The following is a 17257-nucleotide window of genomic DNA, read 5'->3' on the forward strand; positions in this document are numbered from 1 at the left end:
AGAAACATCTACAGCAATCTGGAAAGTTGCATGTATTCTGGGGTTTTTGTTCTTGAGGTTTCTGTGGCTCTGGAATGAGATCAAGAATAACAAGAGACAAAGAAACTGTTAGCACATGATAAGTGTTACTAATACAACCCTTTACAGAAATGTTAAGACGGCCATGCTAAACTATAGGTAAGATTCTAGTCTTCTGCAAATTAGATACTTTAATGTAACAGAATTATAGCATACGGAGATTATGAGCCCTTGGAATGTCCGCTTAGAAGGAAAAATGGGAAGATAGTTATGGGCACGGACGTGGCCAGAATTTCAATATGTGACTGTTGGCGTGTCTGTGTGTGTGTGTGTGTGTGTGTGGTTGGAGAGGGCGAGGGGCGGAGATGATCGTTAATTTTCATAAAGCACCACTGACACTCCATTCCTGGTTTTGTAATTACAAAACACGTACTGTGGTTTTCTTAGTAATGTTAAGTATAATGCATCATTTACAGTTCCGTATACAGATGGATCAAAATACTTACAGCTTTACTGAAAGAGACGTTTGAAGGTAGAACAGAGAGGCTGATAAGCAGCCAAAAGGAGAGATGAAGGTTAAAGAGCAAAATAAGGTGAATAAAAGGTCTTATGGGAACATAACCTTGAATTAGTCTTTTTCCAGGGTGTCTCCAGATTGCCTGTCTTCGAACTGACATATGATCTAAATTATGGAAGACTGAGCTTGATTGTATCTCCTTTAATGTTAATAGATTCTTTTTTTAGAGCCTCTGGCAATGAATGTTTCTATTACGCCTTCCCTAATAATAACTGAACAATGGTTTAATAGTTTTGTAGCCTTTTCTTAAAAATAAAATATCAGGTCTGAACTGCAGTTGCCCGATCTGATTTGTTCGAAATAATAATGATTGGTTCAATTATCAAAGAATGACATACAGTATTTAGTTAAGAGTAATTTTTACTTACCTTCTTACAGTCATTGGGTCAGGAATCGTGTATACAGTATAGTAGATTGTGTGAAATTTTAATTGCTAAGAAAATTATGCGCTTAGGATATCATCTGCCAAAATCTGTCATTTCTCAGGGTTAAGATAATTAAATTTTCGTGACACTAATACAGTGCTCGGATCTGTCAGATCTGTATGGGTCCCAAACCATTTTGTACTGCTATAATTAACTACCGGTGTTCATTAAACATTTGGGTGCATGGTTTTCAACGTTTTGGGAAAAAGCGACATGAATTATTTGCTGAAACTGAAGAGATGTCTGTGTTCTATTTAGGCGTTGTAGCTGGGAATTTCTTATTATATTTTTATAAAACTTGAAAATTGAAGCTAGTCCTGTATAGGAGAGAAAACAATTAGAGAGTTGATATGACGTCAAATTTTAAGACTTCACGCGAGATTAAAATCTACACACTGACAACAACCAAATGAATGAGATGGGATACCTCCAGCCTTAATCAAATGGCGTTGAGTTAAAAAGGCTATTGGAACGGTCTGGTCATAGAACTCGCATTTTGGATTTGTAATGTTTTTAGAATAACTTGTTGCATCCCTTGTCAAATCAACTCAGTTTTCACAGCAGGATTGTCATATTTCGTGACATATATCTGATATATAGTTATAATCTGCAGAGTGTGGTGGTATGTAATAGAGTCGAGAATTTTTGTAAACGGAAATGTCATTCGTAAGAATATGTAAATAATGAACGCGAGTTGTTTTGAACTTCGAGGAGTGTCATTTCTAAATGAAATGAGGTATGAAGTCTGATGCTGCTTTATCTATTTATTGTATTAAACAGCCATGATTTGTCAGGTCATTATGGAATGAGCTACAACACCGAGACTTAATTACGTCGCTCAGTTACGGGGTCGTTAAGATGGCGCTATGTACGAAACGGTCTCCTACTCCCGGAGGATAAGATTCCTAGATTCCTACAGACCCCAAGAAGAAGTTGGTGAGCTCAGTGTAAACATCGACCAACCAGAGAAGAGGAAGGGATCTTGGTTCCCTTTTTTTTTCTTCCTCCTCCGAATACCGCCCCCGTCGTCATCTCTCGACCTTAATAACATTTAACAGATTGTATTCAGGTGCGAATTAATCTTAAAAGTATTGGAGTTGTTATGTAATAAGTAAGTCGTTGGGGAATGCTTGTGTTTATTCGGCTTTCTTAATCCAGGCCACAACAACCCGGCCACCCTATTTTGGGCTCGAGCCGCGGTTTTTTTTTTTTTTTATTTAAGAGTTGGGGTTGGGACGAGGTAATTTGCATTTGATGAATTTAGAGAGGATATCCTAGAATTTAACCACAAAGAATTATTTGTTGAAAGGTTCATGTCCTGCTGTTGATTTAGGCCTGGGGCTAGGTAAGGTTTAAGCCTTTCATACTTACGGTATAGGCCTACCCGAAGTGTAACTTAATGGTGGCGTTGCTGAAGTCTTGTTTATTTCCAAACATTGCTGAGCATATTGTAATTGCAAGCTGAAATGTAATTGGCTTGGTGCTGCAACATTGCAATAGGCTACATCCAGTAGGACTAGGCTAGCCTTGGATAGGTATCCTAGACTAACTTAAGTTGGCTAATAAAATGCAAACTTAACTAATTATACAGTTATTACTTTAATAAATACAGTTATTTTAATTTTGCAGTATTATTTTACTTTAAACTATCATTTGCCATTGGAGTGTTTACACTGGTCTTGACTCCCCTTAACATGATTAGGCCTAGTATGAAACTCATACTCATAGCTATCGAAAATTTACCATTGTCGAGATATTTACTTTTCTTAGTTTGTTTTACCATTCATTGCATTGGGCTGATACTGAACACATGCGCGGTAGGCTATTGGTATTAGAGTAAAACCTTTTGGGGAAAGAAACAAATGTCAGAAATGCTCAAAGAACACATTAAATCATTGTCAAAAAGCTAATATATATGTGACAATGGTTTAAAGAAATATATTACTGGCACAGTTTGAAAATTTTAGTAAATAAAATGTTTCTTATTCATACATAACATTGGTGCTAGTGTAAAGTAGGTTTTTTGCTGTGATGAATGCTTTCTATTAATGCCATGGGGTTGGAAGGGAAGAACAGGATAGCCTGCCTAATGCTGCAGAATAGTTGTACACATGTGATTATATGCTGTGCTTGATGTCACGTGGATGGGGTTAATGGTGGTGAAACCCCCCCCCCCCCCTAGTAAGGTTAGGTCACAGTACCCTAGGAAAGGATAGGTTAGGATGCATCCTTGGCAAAATATGTTTAATAATGCTTTTAAGTAGGTGGCAACCTATGGAAATAGGTCTAATGTGTACCCACTTCTGTACACTTTCACCAAGAATAGCATTTGGATAGGACATATGTTTTGTTTTGCATTGGAAGTCAAGAAAAGTGTTGTTGTGTGTGCTGGTTTATAGAAAGTAGTGAGAGGATATAAAAAATATGAACTGGAGTCTTTGGAAAGGAATTAAAGGCATATAGTAATTTTGCTGTTAAGGTGGATGAAGTAAAAGGTAAAGTCAACAGTAAGACTGGAGAGACATAGGCTACTATGCCTATTCATCAATAACAGCAAATTTTTCATAAACTAATGTGGTCAAGAAGAAAAATACTGCTAAGAAGAATCTTTTAGTTGCTGAGTCTACAGATATTGTGTGCAGTGTCAAAGGAAATAATAATTTCAGGCTCTGGAAAGAATACAAGTTACTAATAGCAGATTTACGGAGTAGGAAGTAGTTTTAACTTTTCAGACTGAGCAGGAGAGGGATGCTACACATAAGATTGGTGATGTTGACAATGTAACTAAGAAAAAACTCTGAATCAACATCCACCTGAAATTAACATGTAGGCTAGTTTATCGAGTCATGAGCAAGAGTATTGCAAGAAGTGAATTTTTTAAATGATTCTTACCTGACCATTATGATAGCTATAAAGTCCTGTGCCAACAGGAGGACAGATTATAAACATAAAAAAGTTTTTACGTAGGCCGTCTAGTTTTGCCATCTATTTACCCCTCCCTTTCAGGTGAACCATGTTTCATGAGGCCATTGTTCTCATTTGTGCTAGAAATTAATATTTGCAAATTTTCGAGAATATTGAGACCAAGTTTATGCATGAACTCCCAATTGGGATGAGTAGGCTTTAGTCAGTAAATGTGAGAATTAAAATTTTCCAGCACTAGAACCCCCTCTTTGGATTATGTATAAAGTTAGAGCTAGAATACTCATATGTTTTGTTTATCAAAAAAGAATGCATATATTGTAAACCTCCCGTATTCGTGGAGGATGAGTACCCCCATGTGCAAAATAATCTAAATTCTCTAATACTTAAAACCCATAAAAACACTTAGAACTGATTATTTTGATAGTTTAAACACGCACAAAAAAACTAAAAATGCTTATACCTGAGTATTTTAATAGTTTTATCACAAAATGTGCATTTAGTCATGAAAATGATATGAAAATACAGTAATCAGTGAAAATTTCTCAGTGAAAAATACTGCAAATGGGCGAATTTTCCGCGAATAATGGGTAGATATGTTCCACAGAGAAATCCGCGAATAGTGAGACAGTGAATAAGGGGGGTTTACTGCACAGTGCTCTTGAACATCATAACATAGAATAGAATGTGCTGATGTGTACACTATTGTTGGTGGCTCCAAATCTCATTGTGTAAGATTTGCTCCCCAGTTATTTAATTAAACAGGTATGTTCTCTCTACAAAACAGTATAATTTTTCTGCATTATTTTACTGTAGCTAAGAGTGTATTATTACAAAAATTCATGATTATCATCCTGTTTTTGTGTGTGATTGTTTATTAATACTTCTGAGTACATTACTAACAAAATTAAAAATAAAAATCTTATATTAAATTTTAGAAAGGTTTGTAATTTGATGTAAGGTATCATTTATGTTATAAATAAGTGACATACACAGTACTAAATGTCTTTCGTTAAATATATTTGGAAGGATATAATAAATTACCTTGCTGTTTGTAGGCATCAAGTTGAGTTAAGCAACTTTTATTATTTTGTGTCAGTATCATGATGGTCTTCAGTGCCTTTTCATTGTTATAGATGTAAGTCCATATGGTTAGGTTATATTAGGAATCTGTTTAAAGATGCCTCTCTAATAACCAGAAGTTATGGTTATATTGATACAAATGGCTTGATTGAGTAATACTGTTCATGATAATTGCTTAACTAAGTTAACGTATGTACAGTATACATGAAATAGTACAAATTGAAGTAGGTGTTGCTAGTTGTGGAACTGGTTGCTCATAATATTTTAAGTTACACATGGAGACATTATACAAAGCAGAAGACAGAAAACTGTAGATTGCATTGATTTTGAAGATGTCATTGGGTAGATAAATGCAGTGTCATTTAAACGTTTTTTTTTTTTTTTTTTTTTAAATATGAAGTAGTTTAACCTGACTTCCAGAAATATAATTGCACAAATTGCAATACACTCCCTGAACACCTGAATTAGCCCTGGTCACTGACCAGCCTGAACTACATCCCCATAATTTCTTTACCCACTAAGTGGGTAATTAACTGTCAGTGTTACCAACGCTTACAGGAAAATCTGTCAAATGAGTTACCTGAAGTACCGTTGGCAACGCTGCTGCAAGTCCTGGCCGAGTGAGGCCGAGATCCCCAATTGCTTTTTGTTCGCCGTGCTGCTTGGATGTTTCCTGCATCAGACAAACTGCTTGGATGTTTCCTGCATCAGGAAAACTTTTTTGATTTTTAGCCCGACCCCCATATAAATATTTTTGGTTTTTTTGATAACGACTTGGACCATATTTTCGCCCTTTCTCCTGGATTGTACTATTCCATCTGGTTTTGGATCTTCTCTCCCGTCTTGGATTTTGGCTTGAATTTTGGACTTGGAAATGGGTAAATTAGACAGGAAGACGCCTCCATCAGATAGCGCCGCGCTTCACTTCTACTTCAGCCCGTGACGACTGAGCTTTTACTGCTGGGGATGCACTGCAGCTCATCGATCATGCACAGCCTGCAAGAAAAGGATGAGTACCCTCAAAATGACAGACATTCTCTTTGCATATCATGTAGAAAGGTTCAATGTAATGTCACTCTAAGATGTGACGAATGTAAGTCATGGTCAGTAGAGCAAATGGAAGATTATGTAAAGCATAGGAAATCTTTAGCTTCCAAGAGTAAGCATAGGTCAGAACCAGCAGTAGAGGCACAGGTTTTTGATAAGGAAGCTAAAGAATCTGAATTATTCAGAAAATTAGAGGATAAATTATCAGTTAGTATGTCTAGCTTATTTTCTAGCTTCATGACACAATTAACTGAAATGAAGGATCAGAATGGTAGTTCTAGGGAAATAGAATCTGATCATTCTCTTTCAGCTCCCCTGCCTGTTCCAGAACCAGCCCTAACGGGTGCCGCGGGTCATGGAGAACCGCAAACCTTGAAGGTAGGACCTGCCAGTGCCCCCCCCTGGCGCGGAGCAGGCAGTGTTAGCAGCAGATTTCCCCCTCCCTCTAAAAGCGTAAGTTCAAAGGTGAATTTAGAATTACAGTAGTCATGACTCAGACAAGTAGGGATAGTGCTTTAGGAAGTAGTCAGGAAGAGAAGTTTAAGGTGCAGTCTTCTTTGGATTCAGATGTGGTTTAGGTTTCGGCATCTTTGTTAGATCCAGCAGTGGTTTTATTTCCGGCGGCAGACTCTCTGCAACAAAAGGTTGCTAGATCCGTGGAGGATGGTTCAGATTTGGTTGCTAGTTTGTTGGGTTCGGAAATTTTGGAGAATACCCCTTCTTCTTCGAAGGTTCCTTTTCCTTCAGGAGACAAACTTTTTTTGTCTTGCAGTGATAGTAATTCTGTTGGTCGGGTTCTAAATATTGCAGAATATAATGCTGATTTGTTGGGTCTCTCTAAGGGTTACAGGTCATTAGTTAGACATTGTTTTAATCTTGGGTTTTCTAATATCTATGATCATGTCTTAAAGAACCTTCCTGAATTTGCAAATGATGTCTTTCAAGATTATCGGGAGGAACAGAATCAGTCTATTTCGTTTCCTTAAAATGTAGGGCCTCTTCTGTAACTTCAGACTTTTCCCTTTTCCCCATTGCTTCCAAACCTTTTTCCATTGCTCTTTCTCAACCTTCTTTTTCCGGCCACTCTTCAGGGAACTCTTCGGGTTCTTTGGATGCTCATCTGGTTTCGTTGCCTTTACCGGACTTGTCTTCTGTGGCATTTTTGGTGAATCCCGTAGTTTTTCAGGCTTCCGATCTAGTTGCTGCGGCAGTTGGCGGTGCGCCTGCCCCAGCGTTCAATGTTTCAGTACTGATAGTTTCCGCAATCGCTCCATTAGCTAGGATGGCTGGTAATTTGTCTTCCTCTGTTACCTTGGGTTCAGTACTTCGTAACTTCCCCTTCAAAACTCCTTTGAGTTCCAGTCCAGTTGGTACGTTCTCCACCTGTCCAACATCATTGTCAGGGGCTCCGGTGGTTACTCCAAGTGTGGCTTCTTCCTTCTTCCCTCCTTTGGTTTCTTCTTTCTCAACTTTTCCTGCAGGTTTTCTCTGTTCCTCCAGCTTAGGCGGGCAATGTAGGCTCGGGGTTGATTCCGGGTCATCAAGGACCTTTTCCCTCCTTCTTTATCCAGCGGATCTTCTTTTCCGGATTAACATTCTCATGCGGCTCTGATGCATCTGGGTTTGTGTGGTTCAGGTGTTGTGGCCTCTTCGCTCTCAGGAGTGGGCGTTGTCCGTCCAGGTGTGGCCGGCCCAGGTGTTGCATCATCATCGTTGGAGGGTGCGGGATTTGCTCAACCTATTTTGGTTGCCTCCAAGTATGTTCGCGACTGATTCTTCAGGTGTCCGTATCGCGCACCTAGGTGTATCGTGTTCCAGCTCGGTCGGACTAGTCCGATAGGGATTGTTCATCTGAAGAAGAGGATCTGGTACCAGAGGTTAATTTTCCTTCAGCCAATGAGACCAAGTACATGCGGATGGTAGACTTCATCCATACTCTTTATCCTCAGTCCAAGGCTCCGGAGGAGCATACACAACCGAATCAAGCAATGTTGATATCTGGCGACAAAACCAGTACTTAGTGTTCTCATGCGTCTTGATGCATCTGGGTTTGTGTGTTCGGGTGTTGTGGCCTCTTCGCTCTCAGGGTGGGCGTTGTCCGTCCAGGTGTCCAGCCCAGGTGTTGCATCATCATCGTTGGAGGTGCGACTTGCCCTATTTTTTCTGAGAAGTATGTTGACTGATTCTTCAGGTGTCCGTATCGAAGCACCATGTATCGTGTTCCAGCTCGGTCGGACTAGTCCGATAGGGATTGTTCATCTGAAGAAGAGGATCTGGTACAGGAGGTTAATTTTCCTTCAGCCAATGAGACCGAGTACATGCGGATGGTAGACTTCATTCATACTCTTTATCCTCAGTCCAAGGCTCCGGAGGAGCCTACACAACCGAATCAAGCAATGTTCGAGTCGCTATACGCGACAAAACCAGTACTTGGTCATTCATCCAAGAATCTAGTCTGGTTTGGCCATTGAGGGAGGCAGACGATAGGTTAGTGGCTTTGATAGGGTCAGTTAGGCAGGGTTCAACCCTGCTTCCTATTCTGAAGGGGTTTTATAGGGTTGCCGGTAACCCTTCTGCGGGTGTCAGGGTTCCTCTCAACAAATCGGTGGAGGCTCTTCTATCTCAGGTTCCATCTTCGAATCGCCTGGTATCTGTTACTGCTAGGGAGGCTTGTATCATAGAGGACACTTTCCGCAGCCAGTCGGAGGCCTTGTCCCACTCTGTGTGGATGTTGCCTGGATTGATGGGGTTCCTTAAGCAGGATGGGTATACTCCTTCGATCTGACCTTACTTGATAACCTCATCACTTCAGTGTTGATGGATTTGGCTTACCAGGCAAACATATCCGCAAGCTGTACGACATTCTTTGGGAAGAAGAGGAGGTATTTCTTTTTGAATCATCTCACTCCCCATTATCCAGATATCCACAAGAGGGTTCTGTTGAGGGCTCCCTTTGCACTCAGCAACAGTCTGTTTAGGGAGGAAGATGTTTTTGCCATGGTAAACTTTGTTTCTTCAACATCGGCAGTTGAGTTGTAGCAGGCCATGATTCAAGTAGCAGCTCAGAGTGCCAGATCGCCTAAGGGGTCCAGAATGTCATCGCCGGCTAAGCGTCCGTGTTCCAAGTCTCCGGTAAGGTCTCCGAAGAAGGTCCGCTTTTCCTCCAAAAGTCCTGCTTCTGCCTCGGATCCGAAACCTTCTGTTTACAAGGAGGGTTTTTGGAAATAGGAGACGTTCCCTTCGCCTGCACCCGTAGGAGGTTGCCTTGCTCCTTTCTGGAACACCTGGAAGGAGTGGGGTGCAGAGGTTGGGTAGTGGAGGTGTTAAGGAAAGGGTACAGAGTCCCTTTTCACTCTCAAAGTTATCCCCCTGATGGAGGATGGGGAATAGCTTTGGCAGCAGAAATCCAAACCCTTTTAGAAAAGGGAGCAATAGAGCCCGCTCCCCCTTCTCCGGGGTTTTACAGCTGGATCTTCGTGGCCACAAAAGTGGGAGGATCTTGGAGACCCATTATAGATCTCTCAGGTCTCAACCGGTTGGTCGTCTCGACGAAGTTTCACATGGAAACTTCACAGTCAGTGCTGCGGTCAGTTTGGAGAGAAATTGGATGACTTCAGTGGACCTGAAGGATGCATATCTCCAGGTTCCGATTCATCAGGAATCTCGGAAGTTCCTTCGTTTCTTGGGTCCAACTGGAACATTCCAGTTCAAAGTCCTCTGCTTCGGTCTGACCGCAGCACCTTGGGTATTCATGAGGGTAATGTCTCCTGTTTCAGGCATAATGCATTGTTGGGATTTCCGGATGAGGAGATATCTCGACAATTGGTTGGTTCAGGTTTCGTTGGTAGACGAGGTGCTGCAGGCAAGGGATTTCTTATTGAATCTCTGTCAAGAGTTAGGAATTCAGATCAGTTTAGACAAGATCTCACTAATGCCAGCACAAGTAAAGACATATTTGGGGATGACGATTCAGACGTGTCTTTTGAGGGCTTTCCCAACAGAGGAGCGGGTTCTGGCGATTCTAAGCCAACTGGAGGTATTCCTGTTGGACAGAGCTCAACCTGTGAGCCTGTGGAAAAGCTTGCTGGGCCGAATGTCCTCCCTCTCGCTTCTAGTCCCAGGGTCTAGTCTCTGGATGCGCTCTCTGCAGGTGTGTCTCAGGAATCGCTGGGACTTTTGGGAAGAGAACGCATTCATAGTCTGGGACGATTCTTGCCTGAAGGATCTTTGGTGTTGGTCAGAAGAACATCATTTGACCACTGGCGTCAGATTGGATTTCCCTCATCCAGATGTTCATCTGTATACAGATGCCTCAGATTGGGGTTGGGGTGCAACCCTGGAGGAATCTCAGGCTCAGGGACTTTGGAGGGATCTGGATTGGGAGGAGTCCATAAACTGCAGAGAGTTGAGAGCAGAAGAGGAGGCTCTGAGTTGCTTCTCAGAGCAGGTAAGCAACAAGACAGTAGTGCTGTTTTGTGACAACGTTACTGCGGTGTGGTATCTCAAGAAGGAAGGGGGAATGAGATCGCAGGCATTAAACGGCATAGCACAGAGAGTTCTTGGTGTGAGGACAGCAGAATTTCTCTCATTCCCCAATTTGTGTCAGGGAAACCCAATGTATTGGCAGACGCTCTAAGTTGTTCACAGGAAGTTCTTGGGGGAGAATGGACGCTAGTTCAGGAGGAGGTGCAACTTCTGTTGAAGAGATGGCCAACGACAATACAGGCATTCCCCGGTTAACGGCGGGCTCGGTTAACAGCGATCTGGTTTTATGGCGCTTGTCTAGCAATGAAAATCAGCAATTTTCGGCGCTGATAACCCCCGAAAATCGCCGAAAAAATGCCAAAATTGCCCATTTTCGGTTAGCAGCGATTTTCGGTTATCATCACACCCTCAGAAACGGAACCCCGCCGATAACCGGGGACTGCCTGTAGACCTCTTTGCCACCAGGTTGAATTTTCATCTCCCAGTCTACTTCTCCCTACCTCTCCCCAGTAGCGGACCCCATGTCCTGCGGGAAAAACCGGCCCATTGAGTGACAGTCCGCAGCTCTACCGACTCACCCAACGAAGAGCTATGTCCTGCGGGACAGACGCAATGCTGCACTCCTGGGACAACATGCAAGTGTATGCATTCCCTCCATTCGGGATGATCCAGGAAGCGCTGGCAAAGCTCAGAAACTGCGACAACAAGCAGATGACTTTGGTATACCCCTTCTGGCCCCAAAGACCTTGGTTTCTGGACCTTCTGGACTTATTGACGGGAGTCCCGGTATTCCTCCCAGAGAGGAAAGATCTCAGACAGCCGCATTTCCATTGCTTCCATTGGAACCTCCGCATGCTGAAGCTAGCTGTGTGGAGACTGTCCAGCGAGCGGCCTGTCATTCAGGACTCTCTAAGGCAGTGGCTCGACAACTATCTTTCTGTCTGAGAAGTTCAACTAGAAAACTGTACCAGGCCAGGTGGGCAATGTACCGTAGTTGGTGCCGGAAACAGGGGCATAGTATTTTGCGTCCGTCAGTGGCGAAGGTAGCAGACTTCCTCCTGTTCCTGATAAAGGAAAAGAGATTATCCTATTGTACGGTTGCTGGTTATAGGTCGATGCTCAGTAGCATGTTCTGATTTCATCTGCCGGAGCTTTTGACCAGCAGAATTTTGCATGATCATCTTAGTTCTTTTAAAATAGAACGTCCAGTTCTCCCGCTTCGGGCCCCCTCTTGGGATTTAGCGGCTGTGTTGGGTTTCTTAATATCTGCAGCATTTGAACCCTTAGAGTCACTGTCCCTAAGGCAATCAACTAAGAAGGTATTATTATTAGTTGTGCTGGCTACAGCCAAAAGAATCAAGAGAAATTCAGGCGGTGTCGAAGACGATATCCTTTTCAGGGAAAGATATTTTTCTTCCTACCTGCCGGAATTTGTTGTGAAATCCGAATCGGTAACGAATCCTCTTCCCAGAGCGTTTAAGGTCGCGTCCTAGGAAGATTTCGTAGGAGGCGACACTTCCAAAATCCTGCTATGGCCGGTTAGGGCTCTGAAAGTTTATTTGTCTCGTACCGAAAAACTGTTACCTCGCCTGAGAATATCATTTGTTTCCCCTAATTGTCCATCGCGTTCTGTTTCTAAGAATGCGATTAGTTTCTTCCCACGAGAGGTTATTCAGCAAGCATCAGAGGCTTCTTCATCACTTTCGGAGCCTTCGAGTTTCTTTTCGTGTCCAAGGGCACATAGTATTAGGGGATTGGCGACATCTTCGGCCTTCCTTAGGAATTTTTAGGTGTCGGCGATCTTAGAGGCGGCCACCTGGAAGTCGGTGTCAGTTTGCATGACTTTCTACCTCAGAAACATTCAGTTTTCTTCAGAGCAGGGTTACTCACTGGGTCCCTTTGTGGCGGCCAACTCGATTTTGTAATTAGACCTATGTAGTAATGCCGGGGGGACTTTAGGTAATGAATGTAGTCTAAGGAACTTAGGATTCTCTGTTGGTCGGGATTCATAGTGAGACTATTAAGTTGGCATTAGTACTGTGAAGTTAGGCAGATTCAGTGGACAGATTTGGTTTCTTCAACCTCTTCTGTGCAGACATCGGCGGCAACAGGCGGCGAAGAACTCGAAGATACTGCACACTCAACTTCTCCTTCATACATGAGAGGCTACAATAGCCACATGGGAGGTTCATCGTACTCCTCCATACATGAGAGGCTATGAATAGCCACATGGGAGGTTCAATGTTCTCCTTTATACATGGGAGGCTCTGATTAGCCACATGGGGAGGTTTATCTTTCTCCCCTCCATTCATGGGAGGGTTTGAATACCACATGGGAGGTAGCTTGACTCAGACAGTACCTAGACATGAGACTGATGTCTGTGGTACTCTCTCTACAGGCATCCTCACCTGCTGAGTGGGATAACCAGGTGAGTAGGCAAATAATGAGTTACTGCTTTCCCTGTTGGTAGGTCAGGCTGAATTAGATTGATCCCACCTCCTTTAAAATTTTGTTAATTGGGCTAATTCAGGTGTTGAGGGAGTGTATTGCAATATGAAGTTTTCATAATAAAACTAATATTGTAATACTTACCTGAACACCTGAATGATTTCCACCCTCCTCCCCACTTCAGTTTGAATAGTGAATAACTCAATTGCGGATCTCGGCCTCACTCGGCCGGGACTTGCAGCAGCGTTGCCGGCGGTACCTCGGGTAACTCATTTGACAGATTTTCCTGTAAGCATTGGTAACGCTGACAGTTCATTACCCCTTAGTTGGTAAAGAAATTATGGGGATGTAGTTTGGGCTGGTCAGTGACCAGGGCTAATTCAGGTGTTCAGTTAAGTTTACAATATTAGTTTTACTTTGAAAACTTCATTTTCCTTACAGATGGCCTTGTGACGATCAGCAGCTACTATGATGGATGGAAATTATGAAGTTTACACACGTTTCCATTCTAATCATGGAGCAAATGTCATACTATATGATAACAATACTGTTGCTTACAGGTAAGTTTTTTATTACTTGTCATGAAAAGTGTTTTATCAAGTATAATTTGAGTAATTCTATTTTAATTAGATGTCTTTTTTTCAGTTATTTTTGCTGATAATCTCCACATGTATCTATGTCTATAATTGGAATAACCAGAGCTTTCTGTGGTAATTTGATGAGACTGATGTACCTCTGAGTCACCATCATTTCTTTCATTCTCACCACAGTATAAACATACTTTAATCTAAATTTATTTCTTCCTGGGAGATATTTTGTGGCTGATCTAATAGTCAGCATTTGCTCTGTAGGTTAATGTTATTTTTTATGTAAGTAACTTACCCAGTAATTACTTAGCTAAGTTTCTACTCGATGGCAGCTTAAATTTTGAAATTTGCGGTAGCTACACTCTTTTGTTTATGTAGGTGACTAGCCCCGCCCACTTTCAGGGTAAGAGAGGAACAGTTCAATCAAGAGCTCAGTTTGTTTCTGCCGACTTAAGACCACACACGGTGTTAAGAATCTCAGCTGAATTTGAATTCTGTTTGAGATCTTCCCTTTTGGTGAAGTATTTTTGATACAGTAGCCTTCGGCATTGATTATTTAGAGAGGTTTTCAGTGAAACCATTATTGTGACTTTAGTTCTCTAAGGAGACTTACTGATTTTGACTTGTACTCTAGTGACTTTGTCAGACTCTAGCTCTTCTGGTTTTTGGTATTGCAGCAAAGGCTGCAATACTTGATTGACAAAAGCTAGCTACAACTCGCATACCTTGTGCACTGCATGTAGAGGACAGGTATATTCTATTGATTTGACGTGCAAGGAGTGTAAAGAGAAAGAGTGGGATGAGAAAGAATGGAAGACATTAGCTTCTCACCTTTCTAAGTTAGAGAGAGACTGTAAAAGGAAAGGGGCTTCTAGAGCTGAAGTAAAATCTTTAGTTAGCCATAGTATGAATCTTATGTCTAGTAATGTTGACGTTCCTGTTGTCTCTTCTCCTGGTAAATTAATCTCCCCCATTTCCAGCCCTCCTCCAATTCCAACTGCTCTTTCTCCTGGCTCCCTCACTTCCAATCTGGACTGCTGCACCAGCTTCAAGTTAAAGTTTGACCAGAAGTTCGTCTACTTGCTAACATAGTGGCCCAAGTGAGGGAATCAATGCATTTCCTTATGGGCAAATTTAGTGAGAAAAGTGCAAGTGAAGTGATAGTGGAGGAGGTGGCTGCCCATCCCACCAACTCCCTAGGCGAAGGTCACTGCCATACTCCCCCAAGCCCCAGGAGGAAGCATGCTGGAGGTCCAAGGGAGGTCGATGGGGTCTGCTCACGGGTAGTCGCCCCCTCAGTCGCACCTGTTGCGTTGCGTCCCAGGTTGCAACAAAAGACAGCCATTGGGAAGGCATTTCAGAGGTTCATCATCTTTCGCTGAGCTCTGGAGACTTGAGTCCTAGTAAGGGGTGCCAGTGGCGTTTCTCAGACAAGTCGCTCCCTCTGAAAAGGCATTCTGTGTTCAGGGATCAGTCCCCTCCACTATCCAGCAAAAGGCATAGAGAGCCTTCCTGTTAGCCCCAGCCTTCGTGCAGTGCTTGGGACAATCCCAAGGACTTTTCTCAGTTGGAGCACCAACCAGTGGCGCCTGGACTATTGTCTGTGACTTATAAGCATGCTTCTTCCTTGTCTTAGCATGCGTCTTCTTGGGAGCACCCACTTCTGCAGGACGCTCATTAGGGAGCAAGCGGCCATTTGTCACCAAGCGCCCAGGAGTAGTTGAGTGCCCAGTAGTGGCCGAGCGCCCATTTGTAGCCGGGCACCAGGTAATGTTTAAGCACCCATTGACTTCTAATCAACGTTGGGTACATGAAAGTCAGGCAGTTGTCGAGAGACCTATGGTGCCCAAGCACCCTTCCTTGGTTGAACTCCCAGTTACATCGGATCACCAGGCACCAGTTCCTATTGTGTTGGCATCTTCTTCCAAGCACTCAGCACCGACTATGTCTAGCTTGGCCCCTTCTAGCCCGTCTCTTGTCGGCATGGCCCACTGTAAGGGGCTGGGCCCTATGGTTGGCTCCTCTCCAGAGACAATTGGACAACATTTTAAGGCTCCTCCCAGACTTCACCTTCATCAGTGGTAGCTCCTGCAGATCCTTCGCTTTCTCCAATTTCTTTGGGTGAAGAGAGATTGGCCAGGAAGAAGTTCCGTGGGCCTATGTTTCTTTGCTAAGATATTTGTTGCAGAATTTTTCAGATTTTTTCACCCCAGCAGCTCCTGCTTTTCCGGCTTCTTCATTTTATGATGAGTGATCAGCCTGTTGGGTCAAACAGACTCCCTAAGATGGCTCTCTCGTCTTCATCTAAGAAGGCCTTGCATGAAGTGGACAGCTGGCTGTCAGAAAAGAGGCGACAAGGCAAGGCTTCCTTTAGTATTCTGCCTTTTCGATTATCTTCCAGGAGATATCGGTCATACGCAACTGGAGAAGCTCCTTCCTTGGAAGTGGCTGCCTCCTCCCAGGGGGATTTCTCCAGTCTTGTTGACTCAGCCCGTAGGTCTGCCTTATCATCTGCGAAGATAATGTTTTCGGCCTTAGAAATAGACCATTTGTTTGAGAACCTATCCAAAGTTTTTGAAGTTCTAAGCTTCCTGGACTGTCCATAGGAGCATCAGCAAAAAAGATTCATGATTTTCCTGATCTACCTGAAGAGGTTGCAGCAGATTGGCGCAGTGTGCTTTTTTGCTCCAACAAAGCCATCAGGGGGGATCACTAGAAAAGTAAGTATGCCTTAGTTTTACCAGACCACTGAGCTGATTAACAGCTCTCTAGAACTGGCCTGAAGGATTAGACTTATTTTCGTGGCTAAGAACCGGTGGTTGCCAACAGCGGGACCTACAACTTATTGGGAATCCGAACCACATTATAACGAAATGAATTTCTATCACCAGAAATACATTCCTCTAACTCTTCATCAACGACGCGGGGTGAACTCGGCCCATCGGAGTGAAACTGTTTGAAGCTCAGCGATTGGCCAACAAAGGGCTTACGGATCACTAGAGATAGCCTCCTTTTGTGCCATGGGGATCGTCAAGGAAAGAGAGCTATGGGTCTCCTTTGCTTCTAAGGGCGTCACATCGTTGCACATTTATTTTTTCACCCCTTGATGGTCTGCATCTGTTTCCACAAGCAGTGGTTGAAGAAATTGCCTCTCAACTGTGCAAGAAATCTACGCACAATCTACTTGCTCAGTCTGCTAGATGCCCCAAGGAGTGGGCCACCGTCACCCCCTAGTCCTCCTCTCCCCTTCAGCTGCAGCCATTTTGAGGCGCCCGACAAAGGTCACAATCTAGACCGTGAGCAACAGTTCGTTTTGCCTTGCGAGAAAGCAAGAGATCCTCCTCTGAGCCTGCTGCTCGGAAGAGAAGACCCAGTCCTTCATGCTCCCATAGGGACCAGACTCCACCTTTTATGGGAAATGTGGAGAGAGAAAGGGGCAGAGCAGTGGGTAGTCCAAGTTTGAAGGAGGGACACTCCATCTTCAAGGAGAAGCCTCCCTTGGCCAGCACTCCTGTTGAATTGACAGCCTCCTCTGTAGGATCAGAGAAGTTTTCAGTCCTCTCAGAGGAATTCTCTTCCCTCCTCAAGAAAGAAGTGGTAGAGGTAGTGGAAGATATTAAATCCAAGGGGTTTTACAACCGGCTGTTCGTGGTTCCCAAGGCCAC

The 17257-nt window shown here is 43.2% G+C and overlaps 1 protein-coding gene across 2 annotated transcripts in view; it reads left to right on the top strand.

Moving 5' to 3' along the window:
- The first annotated feature begins 1840 nt into the window (after positions 1 to 1840).
- LOC136833390 (neuralized-like protein 2) overlaps positions 1841 to 17257 on the top strand; it is a 49127-nt gene continuing 33710 nt past the window's right edge. The window contains exons 1-3 of one of the 2 annotated variants that reach the window (XM_067095473.1): positions 1921 to 2089; positions 4550 to 4707; positions 13447 to 13565. In XM_067095473.1, the coding sequence (XP_066951574.1) occupies positions 13474 to 13565 (92 nt within the window). In that variant the 5' untranslated portion in view covers positions 1921 to 2089; positions 4550 to 4707; positions 13447 to 13473. Of the gene's footprint in view, positions 2090 to 4549; positions 4708 to 13446; positions 13566 to 17257 lie in introns of both variants that reach the window. The other variant, XM_067095472.1, reaches the window with a different exon arrangement.

This window comes from Macrobrachium rosenbergii, chromosome 51 (assembly GCF_040412425.1).
Source record: "Macrobrachium rosenbergii isolate ZJJX-2024 chromosome 51, ASM4041242v1, whole genome shotgun sequence".
Taxonomy (NCBI): Eukaryota; Metazoa; Arthropoda; class Malacostraca; order Decapoda; family Palaemonidae; genus Macrobrachium; species Macrobrachium rosenbergii.